General features: G+C 42.1%; 1 protein-coding gene across 1 annotated transcript; it reads right to left on the bottom strand.

Moving 5' to 3' along the window:
• Positions 1-1,268: 1,268 nt before the first annotated feature.
• On the bottom strand, positions 1,269-18,867 carry LOC116736257 (heparan sulfate glucosamine 3-O-sulfotransferase 6). The gene is made up of 2 exons (XM_032588630.1): positions 18,040-18,867; positions 1,269-2,593 (listed from the first exon to the last, which is right to left on the bottom strand). Exons 1-2 carry the CDS (start codon positions 18,567-18,569, stop codon positions 1,975-1,977), a joined length of 1,149 nt encoding a protein of 382 aa, XP_032444521.1. The 5' UTR covers positions 18,570-18,867; the 3' UTR covers positions 1,269-1,974.
• Between the last annotated feature and the right edge of the window lie 386 nt (positions 18,868-19,253).

Genomic DNA, 19,253 nt, shown 5'->3' on the forward strand with positions numbered 1-19,253 from the left:
GCATTCAAATGCAAGGTTTTATTTCTCTTCATGGAGCAAAGGAAAAAAATGTTTTTATTCTTTGTTTTAGAATCCAGCTGAAATTACCTTCAGTGTGGCCCTTTTCAGCCTTGTTCGAATCAAAGCACACATTTATGCTGGCAGTGGTTTATTTTGCAAAGCAGAAGGATGGTAATGAATGAGATTGATGATCAGACATAGGTGGTGATAAAGCTCATCTGATTATAGTACGATAAAAAAAAAACTAGCGAGAATGTAGGTAGCAGTATACTGTAGTAGATAAAGTCAGAGATGAGTGATGTTGACTCTGAGTCTGTCTTGTGTTTCCTGCCCATTTCCCAGACAAACTATAGTGCTGGGATTCTGTTATTGCAAGTAGAGTTTTTACATTTTAGTTACTGAAGTGCCCGTCAGTATTGAGAAAAGCATTACATCTCTATATGTTCCCTTTTACCTCTATGAAGAATGAGTTTTTCCTCATTTTCACTGGGGAGAAAGATATGATCTGTGGAAGATAGGGTTGAGAGCAGCTGGAAACAGCTCAGTCCTGTCCTACAGGGAACAACATCACCTCACAAGTTTTCATCCCATGGGTACATGATAGATTATTCACGGCGTCACCCACAACCAGACTGCTGACACCACCTCTACTAACCGAGAAGGCAGCTAGCATCCTTCTGTGTAGATGACAAAGTTTCATATGCCATGGTGCATGTCTGAGATAAAGTCTGAAGCAGTAATGAAATAAATAGAGACTCTTGCAATTGTTCTGGATCTACAGCATTTGGTTACCATGGAGACGCAACAGACAAGACTGTTGTCTGTACTGACCTTTATCCTTCAAGCTATTTCCACAAAACTGGGCTTCCAAAACACAAACAAACAAACAAATGACAAAGAGTCATTTGTCTGAAATGACTCTTTTCAGGCCCCTTTGGTATAAATGTGTGAGCTGGTATAAATGTTTAAGACAAGTGAACATGGGTAGAAGAGTCTCTCTTCTACTCATGTTCAGGTCTTGCACTGAGTACTCAGGCAACTCCACTTTGTTGATTGGGCATTTAAAAATAATCTGATATGCTGCTCTACTTTAATGGATTCTTTTCAATCCATTAACATCTGAAAGAAACAAATTAATTATTATCTTTACTGTTTCTGTCAATCCTTCACAGAAACGGTAAAGAATCTGAATGGTAGTTCAAGTTCATATCTTATGTGTACCACTACAATTTTGGCAGATTGAGATGTTTGCAGATGTTGACAGATGTTTTTTTTTTTTTTGTAATAGTTAATGACTATGTAACCATTTGTGATGAACAGATAAAGCTGGTTCTCTGTGAAACACATGAAATTTAGAAAAATTCGCAATTAACACTAAATACAACATTTGTATGTGTAGATTTAATTGAATATTTACATTTGAGGTATAAATTGTATTTCAACTGCAATTAATACAAATTTTTTGCACTGTGTAGCAAATCATCTGATTGTCTTGTTTTGGGTGAAACAGAAAACAGAGCAAAAAAATAAAAGTGTCAAAGCATTGCTGTAGTATGACATTATTCCCAATGTCCTGTCAGCTAAGCCATTTTGTCTTTCTTTGCCATGTAATAAACAGTACATGGTAATAAATAAAAGGTTTATTTTTTTTATAAAAACATTTAAACATAAACTATAAATATGATGTCATCTTATAAACAAAGAACGAGATAAAAAAAAGAAAGAAAATGAAACCTTCAAACCATATGAGAGTGGTTTAAAGTCCTCAATGTGTATATTTGCATATTAGCAGCACTGGGTCTGTCTCAGCTCCACTTCTACAGATAAACTACTGCAGTTTATGAGTGCTGCATGTCAGGTTGCATTTACAGGCAAAACGATTTTTGCCTTTACCCCTCCCTGAGAATCTTAGATTTCCAAAATTTCAAAGAAACATCAAGAGGCTTTTCTTAAGGCAGACTTGATCGTCGTTTATCAGTCCCAGCCAAAGTCTTGTCCACTCATCTGATAGAAACGCTGGTTGAACGGTCTGTAGAAGTCCCTGAGTCTTTGCAGTACCTCGGATGGGATCTGGGGGTGAGGTCGGCCCTTTGACTTTCCGAGGCAGCGAGGCCTGCTGCTCCCCTCTGGCTTCTTCAAACAGGGAAAACCTTTAGTCTGGTTGAAGTAGAAATGTTTGTCTGAAATGACTCTTTTCAGGCCCAGAAAGTCCTGAACCCGTCCCATTTCCCCAGCGGGGTCCGACACGAGTCGCTCACCGCTGACAAACAGAAAGTGAGACAGGGGGAAATACTGGAGCCAGTTCTCCAGATGTTTGGCGTAGAGGCCGATGCGCACGGCGCTCCAAGTGGAGTCTACCGGTCCTGTGGAGGAGTTCTTCAAGGCAAGGCTCTGGAAGGACGGTAGTCCCGGGTTCTTGGTGAGTGTCTGGGTGTAGTCGGACACCGCACGCGTTACCGGGTCCCTCACTACAACAATGAGCTTGGTGTGGCAGTTCATTGTGCAAAGACGACTGGGAGCCTCCTTGGTTACAAAGTAGCTCGGTGTCTTCTCCATGGTGATCTGGCCGTCCAGAGTACGGGGCATCAGGTTTCTAGATGAGAAGAAGAAATTTCCAGTTAGGTATTTTGATCCAACGCATTCACTCACCAGAATGTTTCTTCAATGAGCCTAACATCCTTCACGCCAACTTCTTATGATTTTTCTTATTTTGTTGTGACATGGCATAGGTTTCTATGCCGTGTCAGTAAATGTGGACTTTGACTAGACCATTCTAACACAAGATTATGGGGAAATATTTAGTCATTAAACTCCCATACTAGTCTCAAATCTTTGACAGCTTTTGACAGGTTTTTCACTATGTCCTTATATTTAGCTGCATCATTTTTCACATCAATTCTGACCACCTTTCATGTCTCTGCTAAAAAATAAAGCATGTCTACAGCATGATGCTGTCAACACCGCGTTTCATTGTTAAGATGGTGTGTTCTTGTTGTTAGTCTTGTGACAAGTACAGCAATTTGGTCTCAGCGGATTTCATTCAAAAGCACACCACACTTTTTCTGATTTATTTATAAAAATATTTGAAGACAATGTGTCTCTTTTCCTTCCACTTCACAGTGGTTCACTATGTTGAGTTGGTTTGTCTTATAAAACCCCTCATAAATACATTGATGTTTGTGGTTCAAATGTAAAAAAAAAAAAGAAAGAAAAAAAAGTGAAAAGTTCAAAGGACAGGAATGTGCTTTTAACCTCTTATACCTGAAGGAGTGAAGCTACAGCCAAACTTGCCAGGTTGATCACACACTTATTTTAGTAGCCGTAACCCTTCTTTCATTAAAATTCATGTATGATTAAAGGTTTGGATCTAAGGCCGTGTTATTGTTTGCAGCCCCTTCGAAACCTCACTTGAAGGTCTGCAGAGTAGGACCATTCGCTCACTTGGGGTCTGATGAGTCTAAAACCACAAAACCTCAAGAGCCACTTAACAGCAATTTCCTACAGATTTCCACCCCCTCTTCTTCCTGCAAGAGCAAAGCGCCCACCCTGTTTCATCCTCGCCTCCCCTGCCTGTTACTGCACATATTTAAAGAGCCCAATATGTCTGCAGGAAGTGTGACCAGGCTGTCCAGCTGCTGAGCTCAGCTAGTGTGTTAAACATATGGCTGTGAGGTGGGGGGGGGAGGGAGGGATACACTCTGCACAATAGACCAATACAAGTACTGTGTGAGCTGGAATATCATGATATGTTCTGAGTTATGTAAAGTAATCTGCGTCCATAGAACAATAAACCGATTTATCTATTTATTTTTGTTTTATGGGTAGCTCACAAACAACATATGTGTGGTATCGTTTGAGCACATTGTTTCTTCTTCTGTGGTTTGATTTCTAGTCCATCTATCAAACAGGCATTGTGGGCACCATTCAGGTCTCAGATGTGCTCGTGATTGACAGGAGAGCTGTGTGAGCCAGACTTGTGGCAGACTAAGATTTCAGAAGCGAGACGGTTTGCCTGAGAAACAGGCGATGAGCAATGATTAAAACGGAGGAGGAACTGTCTATTGGTCATTTTGGTTTCATACATCTTATTGTGTTACTGGAAATGGAAAGCATTCATGTGGTTTCCTATAAAATAAACAAGTAATGGAGCATTTGGGCTTTATTTGTTTCACATTGGAAGCCTCAATTGAGTCCAAATGGCCATAATAAGAGGTCGTTCAGAAATGTAGATGAGTTTTGAGGGGAATTTATTTTCCCTGTGAAACTTTTCATGATCAAAGTCTGATCTGATGATTAGTGAAAAGCAAACAAAAGTCTGCATTGCGTTAATACTGCAGCTTCTCTTCATAAGTTTCCATTGGGAAGATAACTAATTAAAGAAATAATCTTCACTCTTTGAGCTCTTGAGAGAAATATCTGTTTCGCTTTAGCACTTGGTGATATCACTTAAACATGTTACTTATGGTTTTTAAGTTGCTGATAGAAGCAGATGTCAGTGGTCTAAAGCCTCAGTTGGGATCATTTAGTCAAAAGCAGCATTAGTCAGGATGAATAATGAGTACATGAGTGTAACTTCATGAATGTGAAAAGCAAACATCTTGAAAGTCTCAGAAAAGAGGTGGATCAAGCAAATCCACAGGCAAATATATGGATTGAGAGTTTCAACTATCGGAGGGAATTCACTTGATTTTATCACTTTAAATATGGCATCAAATGGGTTTATCATTACTTAGAGTGGATTTAGCGAAGACGCTTAGTCCACTCTGACATGGATGCTTTTCTGAAACAGACTTTTTCAGCCACGTTGGTATCTCCCATCCACAGGAAAATGGCCTTTTTGGTGGTGATAAACTGAGATTTTATTAAGCTGTGTTTTATTGTATCAATATGTAAACAAAAAGCCCCTTTATACATTTTCAAGGTGGCAAAACATGACCAATGCTATTATAACCGATTTATCAGCACCTAAGAATAACCCTGACATCATGAGACATGGATTATGTACTGAACCGTTTGATTACTGAAAGAGCCTGATAAAACTGTAAACATATGATAAAATACTACAGTTTCTGGCCCCCCCACATAATAGTACAAGTTCCAAGAAAGTGTTTGGCTTAACTATTGACACCCCCTAACAATTCATTTGAAATAAATGTAAAACAATAGTTATTTATGAATTTAAGAGCTTTTAATAAGCATCCTGTTTAAGTTTCCAATGAAACAAGGATTAGACACCATTTACATATGAAGTGGGTTATTTCTGTCCTACCATCATAAACATAAATATGTGGATTTTAATAAACCCCATCAAGACTGAAACTGGAACTGTTTGCGTTGGTCGGATGAGACTAAGATTAAGATTTTCTGCAACAAAAACTGCAGGTTGGATTGAGTGAAACAAACCAGCCTGCAGTGTTATGCGGAAAAACACCTCAATACCACTGCTATGTAAGGTGGAGGATGTGTTATGCTGTGGGCCACCTTAGTGAACGTGTGCAAAGAATAGTCAAACATCTCTCTGCCTGTTTGTTCCAACCTTATAACATGTCAGAACAAGAAGAACTGAATAAAGGAAGTCACTAGTAGTAGTACCAGTAAATTAGTTGAAAAACAGTTATTTCTAATAAATTAATCAGTGAGGAATAAATGTTGCATTTATTCCTCACTGATTAAGTTTGCTGATGCTTTCTGCACATCCTCAAAAGGGGGTGCCCTCACTTAATATTCATATTAGTGTACGAGAGGACTTTATCTTCTTTTGCTCAGATGTAAGCTTCAAGACATTTCAGGGAAATTTTACAGGGCACTAAATTTACTTATAGCTTGTAATAAATACCAACTGATGTAGCTTAAAGAGGGAGCACAAATAAAACTTTATGTGGATTGCAGAGATGGATGAAGGTGAATAAATTCTTGCGGGACAAATAAAATAGAAATAGCCTTTATTGTTCCACAGAGGGTTGGCTATCCTGTCAATCCTAATATATTCTGGATGGAGGACTTTTTAAAAAAAGTTTTATGTCTTTTGTGTTTACTTCAAGGTGAGCCATCTCAGCCCATTACAATGCCCATAATAAAAGACCACTAATTGATCACTATCCAATTGCATGAGGCTATCCTCTGCCTCCTTACTCTGTTTATCTGGGTCTGATCAATAAGTCTGTCTCTGTGTGACAGATTGTGCTCAGTGCTTGTAATGCGTGTGGTTTTCACTATGCACACACGTGGGCACAGCGGTAACGGTGTTTACTGATAAGTGAATTAGCGTTTGCCCTCTGATTCGTCATGCGTGGGCTTGGGTTTGTCCTTCACTCCTCCTTGTTGAGTGACACTTTGGATAATGACCATTAGTTTTCTTTCCATACTCATGCATAGTTAATGAGCTGTGGCTTTTACCCCTCTCCCTCCAAGTGCCTGTCCCCCTATTGATCAATCAGTCTCATTAACCAAGAATCAATAAGTAGCAACTTCTGTCATAAATCTGTCTGCATATGGTGACAAGGAGTACTGTAAATCTGTCAAGGATGATTCATTTAAAATCCCATTTACCAGGTGCAAATCAAAATTCTTGTTTAACCCGCAATAAACTTGTAAGTCTTAGTTTTGTGCCTAAACGTGAGGCTCGGGGAACAAATATGTTTTCTATTTAGCCCATCAAAAAAAGCGTTGCTGATAAACTACACGCGTCTGGAACTCCCTGCTGTTAAAAGAATGCAACGCTTTTTCCTCCCCGAAGTGCCACAGAGCTGATTACAAAGCTGATATGCTGGAAGCAGTCTGGATCGCACAATTAGATTAAAAAAAAGAAAACAACAACAAACTTTTCTGCGAGGATGTGGCCAACAGACTTCCTGTCCCTCAGATTACGGGCTCTCCCACTGAAGTGCTCCAGCTTACACCCTGCAGCACCTTAGCAAAAGGCATGCTGCACATCAAGTGTGTGTGATCAGAGGAAACAAGACCATTAAAAATCTAAATCTACCATGTCTTTTTCTCAATCAAAAGCAGGTTGGTAACTTTAGGGCTTATAACGTCATTTACTGGACCATTTATATAAAAACTGTTTTGTTCTTTTTTTGTTGTTTTTTTTTGCTGGAAAAACGTTTTGTTACAATCAGTGACTTTTCATCCAAGATATTGTTCATAGCAGGGACCCAATTAAAAAGGCTGGTGGAAAATCAAGGCAATAAAACTAAAAGAGCCCCCAAAAACAATGTGAGGGAAACATTTCTCAGCAGAGTTGTTGTGCTCAAAGGGTGACAGAGGAAGCCTTAAGGCCAGGGACTGCCCAACAGGATGAGTGGGAACTTTCATATCTAAATGAAATACTGCTTGTCATCACCTCTGACAGAGAAGGAGGGGGAGGGCATATAAATACTGGAAGTGAAGTGACAGTGTGGTTTGGAAATGAAAAGAAGTCTAACATGTTTTTTTAAAAATGTGGCTGTCGGTTCCTCTTCTCAGACTTTTGGTGATTCTTCATCCACTCTGGTCACAGTTAGTCACCCATTAGCTTATGTCAGCATTTATTCCAGCATAATGTACAGATTAAAAGGGAAAAAAAATAGCCAATCAGCTCCTGTTCAAATAACTAAAAACAAAGACTTTTGAAGTACAGAGTTAGCCCCCTTATTCCTTTTACAGTGGCTTGCAAAAGCATTCATAGTTCTGGAGTGTTTTCACAGTTCCAACCACAAACTTCTATGCATTTTATTTCTGATTTTATTTGATAGACAAACACAAAGTAGCACATCATTGTGAAGTGGAAGGAAGATAAAACACGGTTTTCATTTAATTTCCCTAAAAAGTAAGAGATGTCAGGATCTGTGTTTTCTGTGTTCATTTAGAGTTTTTTGTGTCCTTGCGTCTCTTCGTTGTCCTGTCCTCCCCTTGATTGTTCCCAGGTGTGTCTCGTTTCTGTGATTACCCTCCCGTGTATTTAACTCCACCTGTGTTCCTTGTTCCTCGTCGGGTCCTCGTCAACGTCTAGTCTAGTCTAGTCTAGTCTGTTCGTCGTCGGTGTGTCTCTGTGCGAGCTGCCGTGTTACTGGACTTGTTTATTATTAAATCATCATATTTCATCTAACCTGGGTCCGCTGCCTCTGCCTCACCACCAACACCACCCGCACTTCATGACAGAAGGACCCGACCATACCGAACGGTGAGGCTGCTATTATGGACCCAGCAGGAGTGGGGTTACCGCCTAAAGGGCAGAGCGGCCCGTGGCGGAGGTCCGGCAGGGAGGACAGGGAGCTGGCGGAGGCTCTCGCCGACCTGCAGCGGGAGCTTTTCCGGGGAACAAGGCTGGTGTTAGCACCCCCCGGATATGGCCCCCGTCGATTCCTTCGTCCGGGAAGCCAGCGACGTGAGCCGCCGGTGGAGCCGGCCCCTCGTCGCCTTCCGGAGCTGTCACCTCCGCTGTCTGCCCGGAGACAGCGATGTGAGCCGCCGGTGAACCCGGCCCCTCGTCGCTTTCCGGAGCCGCCACCTCCACGGTCAGCCCGGAGACAGCGACGTGAGCCGCCGGTGGACCCGGCCCCTCGTCGCCTTCCGGAGCTGTCACCCCCGCAGCCGGTTCCAAGGCTTCGCTGCGGCTCGCCCCCGCGGCCGGTTCCAAGGCTTCGCTGCGGCTCGCCCCCGCGGCCGGTTCCAAGGCTTCGCTGCGGCTCGCCCCCGCGGCCGGTTCCAAGGCTTCGCTGCGGCTCGCCCCCGCGGCCGGTTCCCAGGCTTCGCTGCGGCTCGCCCCCGCGGCCGGTTCCCAGGCTTCGCTGCGGCTCGCCCCCGCGGCCGGTTCCCAGGCTTCGCTGCGGCTCGCCCCCGCGGCCGGTTCCCAGGCTTCGCTGCGGCTCGCCCCCGCAGCCGGCCCCGAGGCTCCGCTCCGGCTCACCTCCAGCTGGCGCACCCGAGGCCGAATCAGCCGGCGTTCCAGCCGGCGCACCCGAGGCCGAATCAGCCGGCGTTCCAGCCGGCGCACCCGAGGCCGAATCAGCCGGCGTTCCAGCCGGCGCACCTTCCGAGACTCCCAGTGTTCCTTCCGAGACCCAGACCCCTAGCGTTCCGACCGAGACTCCCAGTGTTCCGACCGAGACTCCCAGTGTTCCGACCGAGACTCCCTGTGTTCCTCCTGAGACCCTGACCCTCTGCGTTCCTCCCGAGACCCTGACCCTCTGCGTTCCACCCGAGACCCTGACCCTCTGCGTTCCTCCTGAGACCCTGACCCTCTGCGTTCCACCTGAGACCCAGACCCTCTGCGTTCCACCTGAGACCCAGACCCTCTGCGTTCCACCTGAGACCCTGACCCTCTGCGTTCCTCCCGAGACCCTGACCCTCTGCGTTCCACCTGAGACCCTGACCCTCTGCGTTCCACCTGAGACCCAGACCCTCTGCGTTCCACCTGAGACCCAGACCCTCTGCGTTCCACCTGAGACCCAGACCCTCTGCGTTCCACCTGAGACCCAGACTCTGTCCGTTCCTCCAGAGACCCTGCCTCGGGCGGACCGCCTCCGGGGTTCCCGCCTCCAGCGCCACGGACGGCCGCCGGACCGCCTCCGTGGTTCCCGCCTCCAGCGCCGCGGACGGCCGCCGGACCGCCTCCGTGGTTCCCGCCTCCAGCGCCGCGGACGGCCGCCGGACCGCCTCTGTGGTTCCCGCCTCCAGCGCCGCGGACGGCCGCCGGACCGCCTCTGTGGTTCCCGCCTCCAGCGCCGCGGACGACCGCCGGACCGCCTCCGTGGTTCCCGCCGCCGCGGACGACCGCCAGACCACTTCCGTGGTTCCCGCCTCCTTTGCCTCCGCCCACCCTGTGGGTAGTTTTTTGTTGTTTTTTGGACTCTTGGCCCTTCCTGTGTTTCCGCCCACAATGGTGGGTTGTTTTTTGTTTTTTCTGGACTCTGGCCCCCCGTCCAGCGCCCCTCCACCCACCCTTGTTGTGTTTTTGTTTTGTGGGCGTCTGGTAGCCGCCCTTGAGGGGGGGGTACTGTCAGGATCTGTGTTTTCTGTGTTCATTTAGAGTTTTTTGTGTCCTTGCGTCTCTTCGTTGTCCTGTCCTCCCCTTGATTGTTCCCAGGTGTGTCTCGTTTCTGTGATTACCCTCCCGTGTATTTAACTCCACCTGTGTTCCTTGTTCCTCGTCGGGTCCTCGTCAATGTTTCGTCAATGTCTAGTCTAGTCTGTTCGTCGTCGGTGTGTCTCTGTGCGAGCTGCCGTGTTACTGGACTTGTTTATTATTAAATCATCATATTTCATCTAACCTGGGTCCGCTGCCTCTGCCTCACCACCAACACCACCCGCACTTCACGACAAGAGATTCAAAAGTCTGAAAAGTCTGACATGCATTTGTATTTGACTCCCTTTATTTATATTCCTCTAAATAAAACTAATTTCAATGGTGTGCCTTTAAGAGTCACCTAATTAATAAATAAACTTGCATCACAAAGACAAAGTAGTGGTGAAGTTTAAAGCACAAACAGGCTTCATGAAACAATACAAGATGGTTCTACAAAGTACTGACTAAGGATTGCTAAATACAAAAGCCTGCCACACATTTCAGATGTCACAGTGTAAAAGACATTTGAACATCATGTAGAATTTTCCTTCCCTTTCACAATTATAAACTACTGTTTGTCACATAAAATCCACATAAAATACTTTGAAGTTTGTGGCTGTTAAGTGGAAAGTGATAGAAATGTTCAAGGAGTATGAATATGTTCACTTGATGCTATGAGCTGAATATAAATCTCTTTATGACTCTAAGTGGAGGATTACGTCCCGGGACGTTGACGGCGAGTAATAATATTGTCACTAGCTCATACTGCAGGCATTAGAAGATGCTTACCCTCACGATTAATAATGCATTAATGGACTAAGTGAAAAGCTAACCTCCAATTGAGAAAACCTAAGTGCTGAATTTTCACAGAAACTACTTGAAGTGGCCATCAAGAAAGGAAAGGAGTAATGTATGTTGGTACTTTAGGCTTGTTGATGCCTGGGGAAAGACAAGTAGTGTCCATTATAATTAGGAGTTTTTAGACCTTCCAGGGAAGTTCAATAATGTATGTAGCTGTTGCACTCAGAATATGCATGCACCGCCATTATCATGAATGATAATGGCATCAGTCTAATTTTGAATACTTTTGTGAACGACTACACTAAAGCTGAGTTTTATTTGTTTGCATAGTGGCTGACGGTGGGTAGGGAGAACAATGAATCATTTCAGCCTCAGGGCTGCTGAACAAGTTATTAAAACACAAATTTAAAGTGGAGTAGTATGAAAAGTCTAAGAAACAAATCCAACTAACCCACATGGTAATATTGACTTTCCAGAGCCTGTAATTTAGCAATGCAGTGAAGAGATGAGGGAATGATTCACAAATCCACAAGTAAACGTATTATTTTAAAGCAAAAATGTCAATTTCTTTAAGGCAGAGACAAGTTGTAGAGGTTTAGCAATTATCCAGGAAAATCTGCAAGCAGCGCAGAAAACCTGGCAAATACATCGATGGCCAATCTTTAAACTATAAATATGATAGTATAAGTGGGTCCACCATTTTGATCTAGACAGAAATACAATTTCATTGATTGCCATTAAATGTAGATATCCACAGTCTCCTGAGGTTTAATCAGGATGTTTATTCTCTTGTATTCAATTAAGGGGCATAAAGTTTACTTTGAGTAACCTGAAGTGCTCAGACATTTATATCCTCTCCAGGGGGAAAATATAACTTTGGTGAATATTTTTCATGTGATCATCAAGTTTTGATTACATTTACATTTTAGTTTCTAGTCAGGTGATTTTGTTTGTAGCGTAAGTTAGCAAATGTTAGCAAAATTCCAAACATAGCAAACGACTGCAGATAATGGGGAAACTTTGTATTTAGGAGGAGTGTATTTATGTAAAACGTAATTATAATGTTTATGGATTAAAGCCCTCAGCGCTGGCTGGGTTGTCAGATGATTTTCCAATATAGTACACGCAGTCTGAATCAAGGACTATTTTAGTTTTACCGAAGCTCTGCCCATCAACACTGAAGTTAACTGGAGTGGTGGTGATGATACAGACTGTCCTGCAGGTGCATGCATGGTGGGGCTAACTGGTAGAACTGGGCCCATTACATGTCTTTCTGTCAGGGAATCCTTTATGGCTGGAGTAGCAGGTGACACGGAAATTCCACTAGAAATATTTTTTGGACTTGTAAATCATCTTAGCTGAATAAAATGATGAGACCATTTGATTTTATATGGAAATATCTCTTCACCAGTCTGCCCTTGTCCTCTTTGAAAACCTACTTTCATGTGATTTTTGTCAGGTTTTCCTAAAAATCCATGCATGCATGCATAAAGCTCAGACCTTCTGCTGTGCAAAATACAATTCATTGGAAGTTTGTAGATTTTATTCTGATCAAATAATGATGTAAAGGAACAAAACAAATAGCAAAACTGACCAATGTATCCTTGTTTACCAGTGAGAAACCACAAATAAAGTGATTTTGACCAATTTTACTAAAAAGCATTGTTTGTGGATCAACAATTAAATAGAGATAAATGACTTGGTGTGTTAGTATTGAAAAAATAGACCCAGCAGAAGCTTTTTCAGCATGATAAAATGTTAATTTAGGGGTGCACCGATTTATAGGCACCAATTTCTTTAATTTTGGGAGATCGCTGATCAGCCAGTACTTAAATGTGAAGCTGATCTTATTCCCCGAGTTTTGATTTTTAGATCTTTGATTTTTAGCAAAGGTCTAAAAATCAGTCACTCTCCTATTCTGTTCTCCCATGAGAGAGTTTTGACTGATAGACCAGACCACCAGGTTATTTTTGCATTTAACAATTGTCTCTCCTCTGTTGTCAATTCAGCAACTTTGCTATGTTTAGAAACATTTCAGTTAAAAAAAAATTGGTATTGGCCAAAATCGAATTCGGCAGATCAGACTTTTTTAAAAATCGGTAATCGACGATCAGGCAGAAAACTGCAATCAGTTCACCCCAAGTTAATATAGATTTCCCATTTCAGGAGAAGACATAAATAAGGTGAGGGCATGAAAGACTGAAAAAATTGGTTTGACATTGAAATTTGATGTCTAAGTTTTCTCTGATATAGGTCTGGTGAAAAAGGTTAGGGGATGATGAAACTCATATCTATAGGATTTCTAACCAAGCTACTCTTGACTGTGTCATTGTTTTGAGATTTTTCTTGGCCCATGCTACCTTTGCTGGAAATTGCAGTGCCACCAAGCATGACTACCAAGCATCTGAGGCATCCGCTGGAACAGAACCGCCATTTCTTTGACTATTTTTCTCACAAACCTAAAACGACCTAAGTGAGACTATTCCAAAATTTTTACAAGCACCCCAAAATGAACCACAATGTGCCTTAAATTATAATAATTCACCCCATCTGGGGTTTGAGTGTGGGCTTTTCCCCAAACCTTATAACACCACCTAAACCCAACTACGGCCAAAACCCACCATCATTAAAACACATTACCGCTATACACTGTGGAAGCCACTTCCTGGTCTGCTACACCAATCAGGGGCACTGAACCTCCATCACTAATGGCCTTAGAGCTTAATTTTGAAGGAGCCATTGGTAAAATTGCCCTCACTTGGGAAAATGTTGCCCCATAACCATAAAAGCCCACCTCCAAAACCTCAGCTGTCAAAAATCAAGATTGGCTCGATGATTAGTTGAACTTGACCTTCTGGATAGAAGAAGTTGTGTGAGAGAAACAGACATACAATTTTTGGTTTGATGTTTTTCAAAGCATGAAAGAAACAGCTGATCTTTTTTGATATAACATACAGTTATATCTTGTGTTGTTTCAGTTTTTTTTCTGTTGGGTTTACCTTTTTTTTTAATAAAATTATTTGATCAAGAAATTTAAAACGCAGTTGGAAAAAAAAACAGTACAAGAGTTGGCTCATGCAGCATCTCTCGCAGCCTTCACAGGTCCTGATTTAAATGATTTATGCTATCTTTTAGCAAAAGTCTGATTGGTCAAAGTCTTACATGTTAAGCCTGTGGATCATCCACACAGTTAGTCCCATTTTACTTTAGGAAAAACAAGTTTTCCAAATAGCTAAACATTTCCCCTCAAAAATCGAAAGCTGCTTTTTAAAGATGTACTTGGCTTCTTGGTAGATTTCACCAAAAATAAATTTTAAAGACACAATGAGAACATAATGAGAAACACAATTAAAGCATTTCATATGTCAAGACAAAAAATAGAATACAGACATGTAACACAAAAAAAAGATAAAAGCAAGAGAAAACATTTATGAATGGGTCTAACACAGTTACTGAAGGGTACAGAATAATCTATGGTGTGTCTTCACCAGTGCAGCTCACTTTGATACTTTCAACAACTGACATCAAACTTTCATATTGTGACAGCTTACAAGTTCCATTAAACTCATATGTCATTTTAATAATTTTTTCCATCCAGGACACGTGGTAGCAGACTCTTTGTGCTATCATAAATAAAGTCTATTTTTTTTATAGATGTTTAAAGAAAGGTTCGGTTATAAAACAAATCTTTAGCTTCGCCAAAATCGTTGTACAGGTCATTTAATCCTCAGTGGAAATCTTTGAGAGGCTCTAAAAGACGTGATACTGGGGCAGTGTTTTAGTTGCAAGTCAGAAAAACTGGATTTTCCAGTTGAACACAATAACAAGGCTAGTTACTGTTAGTAATACAAGCCAATAGTAACGTGTGCCTCCAAATCACAAAATATTTGGAGGTAAAAGCTGGGCTAAATATAAAATGCATGCACCTGTCAGGTATCATTGGTTGAAAATACTGAAAACTTTGCTTTTGTTTGTTTCCATTATGCATTACAGTATATGCTTTAAACCTTGCATCAGCCTGTCGCATAAAATCTCAATTGAAGAAATTGAAGTTTGTGGTTGTTGCATTACAAAATGTAGAAAATGTAAGTGGAAGAAAACTTTTTCAAATCACTATGTGAACATGCAATGAAAGCCACAAAAAAAAGATTAAAACACTTTCTTTGTATCCACAATTAAGAATAAAGACTTCAATTGTTTTTCTTAGAGTGTTTGTGAAAAGCTTACTTGTTCAAATAGATAAGTCATATTATATGTATAAGTCACTGATGTACACACACTGTCAACCAGTATTGTACACACACATGGTATCACTGCAGACGACTGCAAACACATCTCAACAGTGTATGACATATAATGACAGCTAAAATTATATCTTCTACAAACCCATATCTGAAGAAATACAAGCGTGCAAAGTTACACTAATAAACCAAGTTTTCGGTTTTTACTCCTTCTGTGGCATACTTTACCTCTAATGCAGGTCTTACAGTTATAAAGAAATCAAATAGCTTATATTTTTCCTCAACCATATTTTATCTGCTTTGTACTGTTTTGCAGATTTTACTGTATGGCAAATCTATTTTACAGCCCCCGGTGGTGTTGCTACAAAATTAGTGGAGCATCAAAACAGTTACTTTAAAGCAGTGGTCTCAAACTCCAGTCCACGAGTTCCACAGACCTACAGTTTTTAGATGTGCCACAGGTACAAAACACTGGAATGAAATGGCTTAATTACCTCCTTCTTGTGTAGATCAGTTCTCTAGAGCCTTGCTAATGACCTAATTATTCTATTCAGGTGTGGTGCAGCAGAGGCACATCTAAAAGTTGCAGGACTGCAGCCCTCGAGGACTGGAGTTTGACACCCCTGCTTTAAAGGGTTTACAGAACCAGGCAGGGTCATTTAAACACACAAAAACACAAAATGTAAGCAGCACCAGATCTGCCACAGGTATTCACACATATAAACTTTGTCAGAGAGGAATACAGTGAAGCGAGGTGGGATAAGGATGAAGCGCATCAGACAGGGGGGTAAAATATGTGAAAAGAATGTGTGAAAACTGGGATGCAAATGTGGTAATTAGAAACAGGAGGGAGCCTATGTGTAAAAGTGTAGGATACGGGGGAGGAAAAATTCATACGGTGCATAAAGAGACAGACAAGGAACAGAAATCTTTCAACATGTTAAAATTATCAGCGGTGAAACTGTTTCCATGTGGCCAAATATGCTCCGTTAAGGCGGAGTGAGGAGTTTATGGCAAGACGGGGTGGAATTACATCTGAGAAACCTCTGAAATCTGTGTTTGTTAATGCTCCTCGCCCTGTCATAACCTTCACCTCTCCTCATGGCACCTTTCTAGCTCAGAGGTCTCACAATACTATTGTCCTGTCAGCCTGATGAGAGCTCAGTTGGGACCAGGTTCAGAAGCTTGCAGAACATCTGGATATGATCAGGATCAGCTTCATCCTGAGCTAAAACCCTCTTCAGAGCCTTAATTGAACCCAGATATAAATTACAGTTTTGGTCAAACAGGTCAATCCATAATCAGCTGCTGTGACTACAGCAGAAACTAATTAGAAACCCCCCAAAATCACGCACTGTAATCAAATCATCACATCTGCATAAGCTGAAGATAACATCCAACTTAGACCTTTTGTTGACATTGCAGGGTGATCATAGTTGGTTTCCTATGCGGAGCACAACCAGAGCAAACATAGGATGACAGGTGGAAGTGTGGGTTGTAAATGGTTTATAAATGGGCATCAAGATGATGAACGGCTCCTCTGGGGCCCCGAGGACCCTTTGATCTACATCTGGATCGTACCGTGTGAAGCTGATCTGAGTACATCAGTCTTTCTGTTCTGGCTCATTTATTGACAGTACACATCAGCACATATGCGTAGGGGGCTCAACTTTTAACAGGATGGTGGTCCCTATGTATGGTTTGACGTTTTGTGTTTATTTTCAAACCTTAGGTTGTTCCTGTCACCTTAATTCCTGCTATGAAGTATTGTGGATCAATAGTAGGATCTAAACTAGTTTTCCCATCCTTTTACACAAGACTAAGCAGTCCTCTGAGAACAAATTGCCACAACCATCTCTTGTACACATTTTTGAAGTTAATTTCTTTTTCACTTTATAATTCAGTACCTATGCTTATTTGATGTGAAATCACCTTTAAACCCCATCTAGATTTTGAAGCTACTTGTCATAAAATTGTAAATTGGGACCCAAAATGCAGGGGAGGAAACAGGAGGCAGGCAGGTGAAAGTCAAAGGTTTACATAAAATTAAGTAAAACCAAGAACTAAAATACAGCAGTGAATCCAAACAAAATCAAAAGTAGGAGACCACGAGGAAACAGGCTGGTGGCATAAAAGCAAATATTTATGCCGGAGACTTGATTGCTGAACAAGAAGCAGGTGGCTGATTAGAAACTGTGATCAGCTGTGAGGGAAGAAGGCAAGTAGCGGAAGTTGATGAGAGGAAATAGGAGGAAATTGTCTGAGAGAAGAAAAAGGGGAAACAAGGAAACCAGAGATTTAACAAACCAGAGACACAAACAAACAGGGGAAACTGCCCGTGTACATTTGTTAGTGAAAATCATCCAAAACTGGACTGTATCTTTAAATATCTGGTTCTCAAAAAAATTTATTTTAACAAATATTCAGTTTCTTAGAATCATCTGGTTTGTTGGTTGATTGCAGAGCTTTTGATATTTAATGTTTGTTGTTGTTGTTGTTGTTTGTTTCATTAATATTTTCAACACTCTGTGTATTGTAATTATAGGTTGGCAGTTTGGCATGTGTTTAATCTGTTACATTTCCTTGTGTTTATACGTTTTTGTAAAAGCATGCACATTTAACAGTGCTTTTGACTTTTTTGAGTGATATAATTTTTAAGACAGTTTATGTGAGCAAATGAGACTTCATCCATTGGAACGAAAGGTTAATTTCTATCTACTGAGCCTTCTTTACCACTTGGTGAACAAGCGAGCACACATGTATATCCTTTTAGCTATCGTGTACAAAAACGTAATGAGAAAAGGTACGTCTATTGTCCTTCACTTTTTGTATGTATCTGATCTGCTGTTTTTTAAAACTCTTTATTTAATGTAATAGCTTAAAGCAACTTTAACAGTTGTGTTTCCATTCAATTTAGATGTGAACCAACAACGTGTTCTGTAAGCAGCCTACCTGTACCACTCCAGCCCTCTGTCATAGAACCTGTCGAAGAAATGTGGCTCTGCGCCAAACGCCCTCACGTCCGGATGGATGCGCAAAAACTCCAGCAGGGCGCGGGTTCCTCCTTTCTTCACCCCGATGATAATGGCATTTGGAAGCTTTTTAGTCCCGTAGGTGTTGGAAACGGGGATGCTGTTTGTCTCCTTCTTGCTGCCCTGCTCGTACTGCTGCTGCTGCAGCTGCTGCTCCGCGTCCACCTGCAACGCGTCCGGAGAGGCTGTCCGCTTGTGGAGCTGCCGCTGCGTGCCGGGGTGGTGAGGCGGAGGCGGCCGGAGTTCCACCAGCACCTGGCTGCGATCGTCCACGTTGTCATAGCCCCCGTCTGCACCTTGTTGGCTGTATAAAGTCCTCGGAGCCGAATCGCAAAGTCCAGTGAGACAGTAGAAGAAATAAGTGAATATTAGGACCATGGTGAGGAACACGGAGACCTTGGAGAGCACCTTTCCAAAGTTAAGCCTGACTCTGCAGCCGCTACATCCCATGAGTTGATCTCCTGCTGGACGCCAAATGACCGAAACCTTGACAACATGCTTCTTCCTCCTACATGGATCGGATCTGTATGAGTTAGAACCTGTTGCGCAAATAAGTAGAACTTCTCTCAGCTCAGCAGTCCATTTGGCAGCGATTATTTGTCAGAAGTGAACTTCACAATGCTTGTCAAATGAAAATGAAACGTACACACAGAATCACTTTTAATTGGAAATCACTTTATCTTAAAGCTTGTTTTTATGCCCAGACCTGGTAGCGCGCTGGTGCGCTCTGAGGTGTTCACTCCTCGGCGCTCTTCATTTGCCCCTCGGTCGACACGCCTCACAAGTCTCCACCCTTCACTCCAGTGGCAGATGACAGGCCCTTACAGTTCACTGTGTGAACAAGTTTCATATTACAATCTGCTGTGCATCATAACAAGTCCAAAACAGAATAAAAACATATATAAAAGCCTGAAGCACTCACAGTACCTAACAGAGGTGTTCACACCGCTTGAACTTTTTCAAATTTTTGTAATGCCACAAACGTTGCATAAACTAACACAAAAAAGGAAAATCACACTTTTTTTTTTTTAGCTTTCTCGAAGAACCTGAAAAGTGTGGCGTGCATTTCTATTCAGCCGCCTTTATTCTGATACTAGAGTTGGGTGAATCCATCCAAAAATATATATAATATCA

Source organism: Xiphophorus hellerii, chromosome 16, assembly GCF_003331165.1.
Source record: "Xiphophorus hellerii strain 12219 chromosome 16, Xiphophorus_hellerii-4.1, whole genome shotgun sequence".
In the NCBI taxonomy this organism is placed as follows: domain Eukaryota; kingdom Metazoa; phylum Chordata; class Actinopteri; order Cyprinodontiformes; family Poeciliidae; genus Xiphophorus; species Xiphophorus hellerii.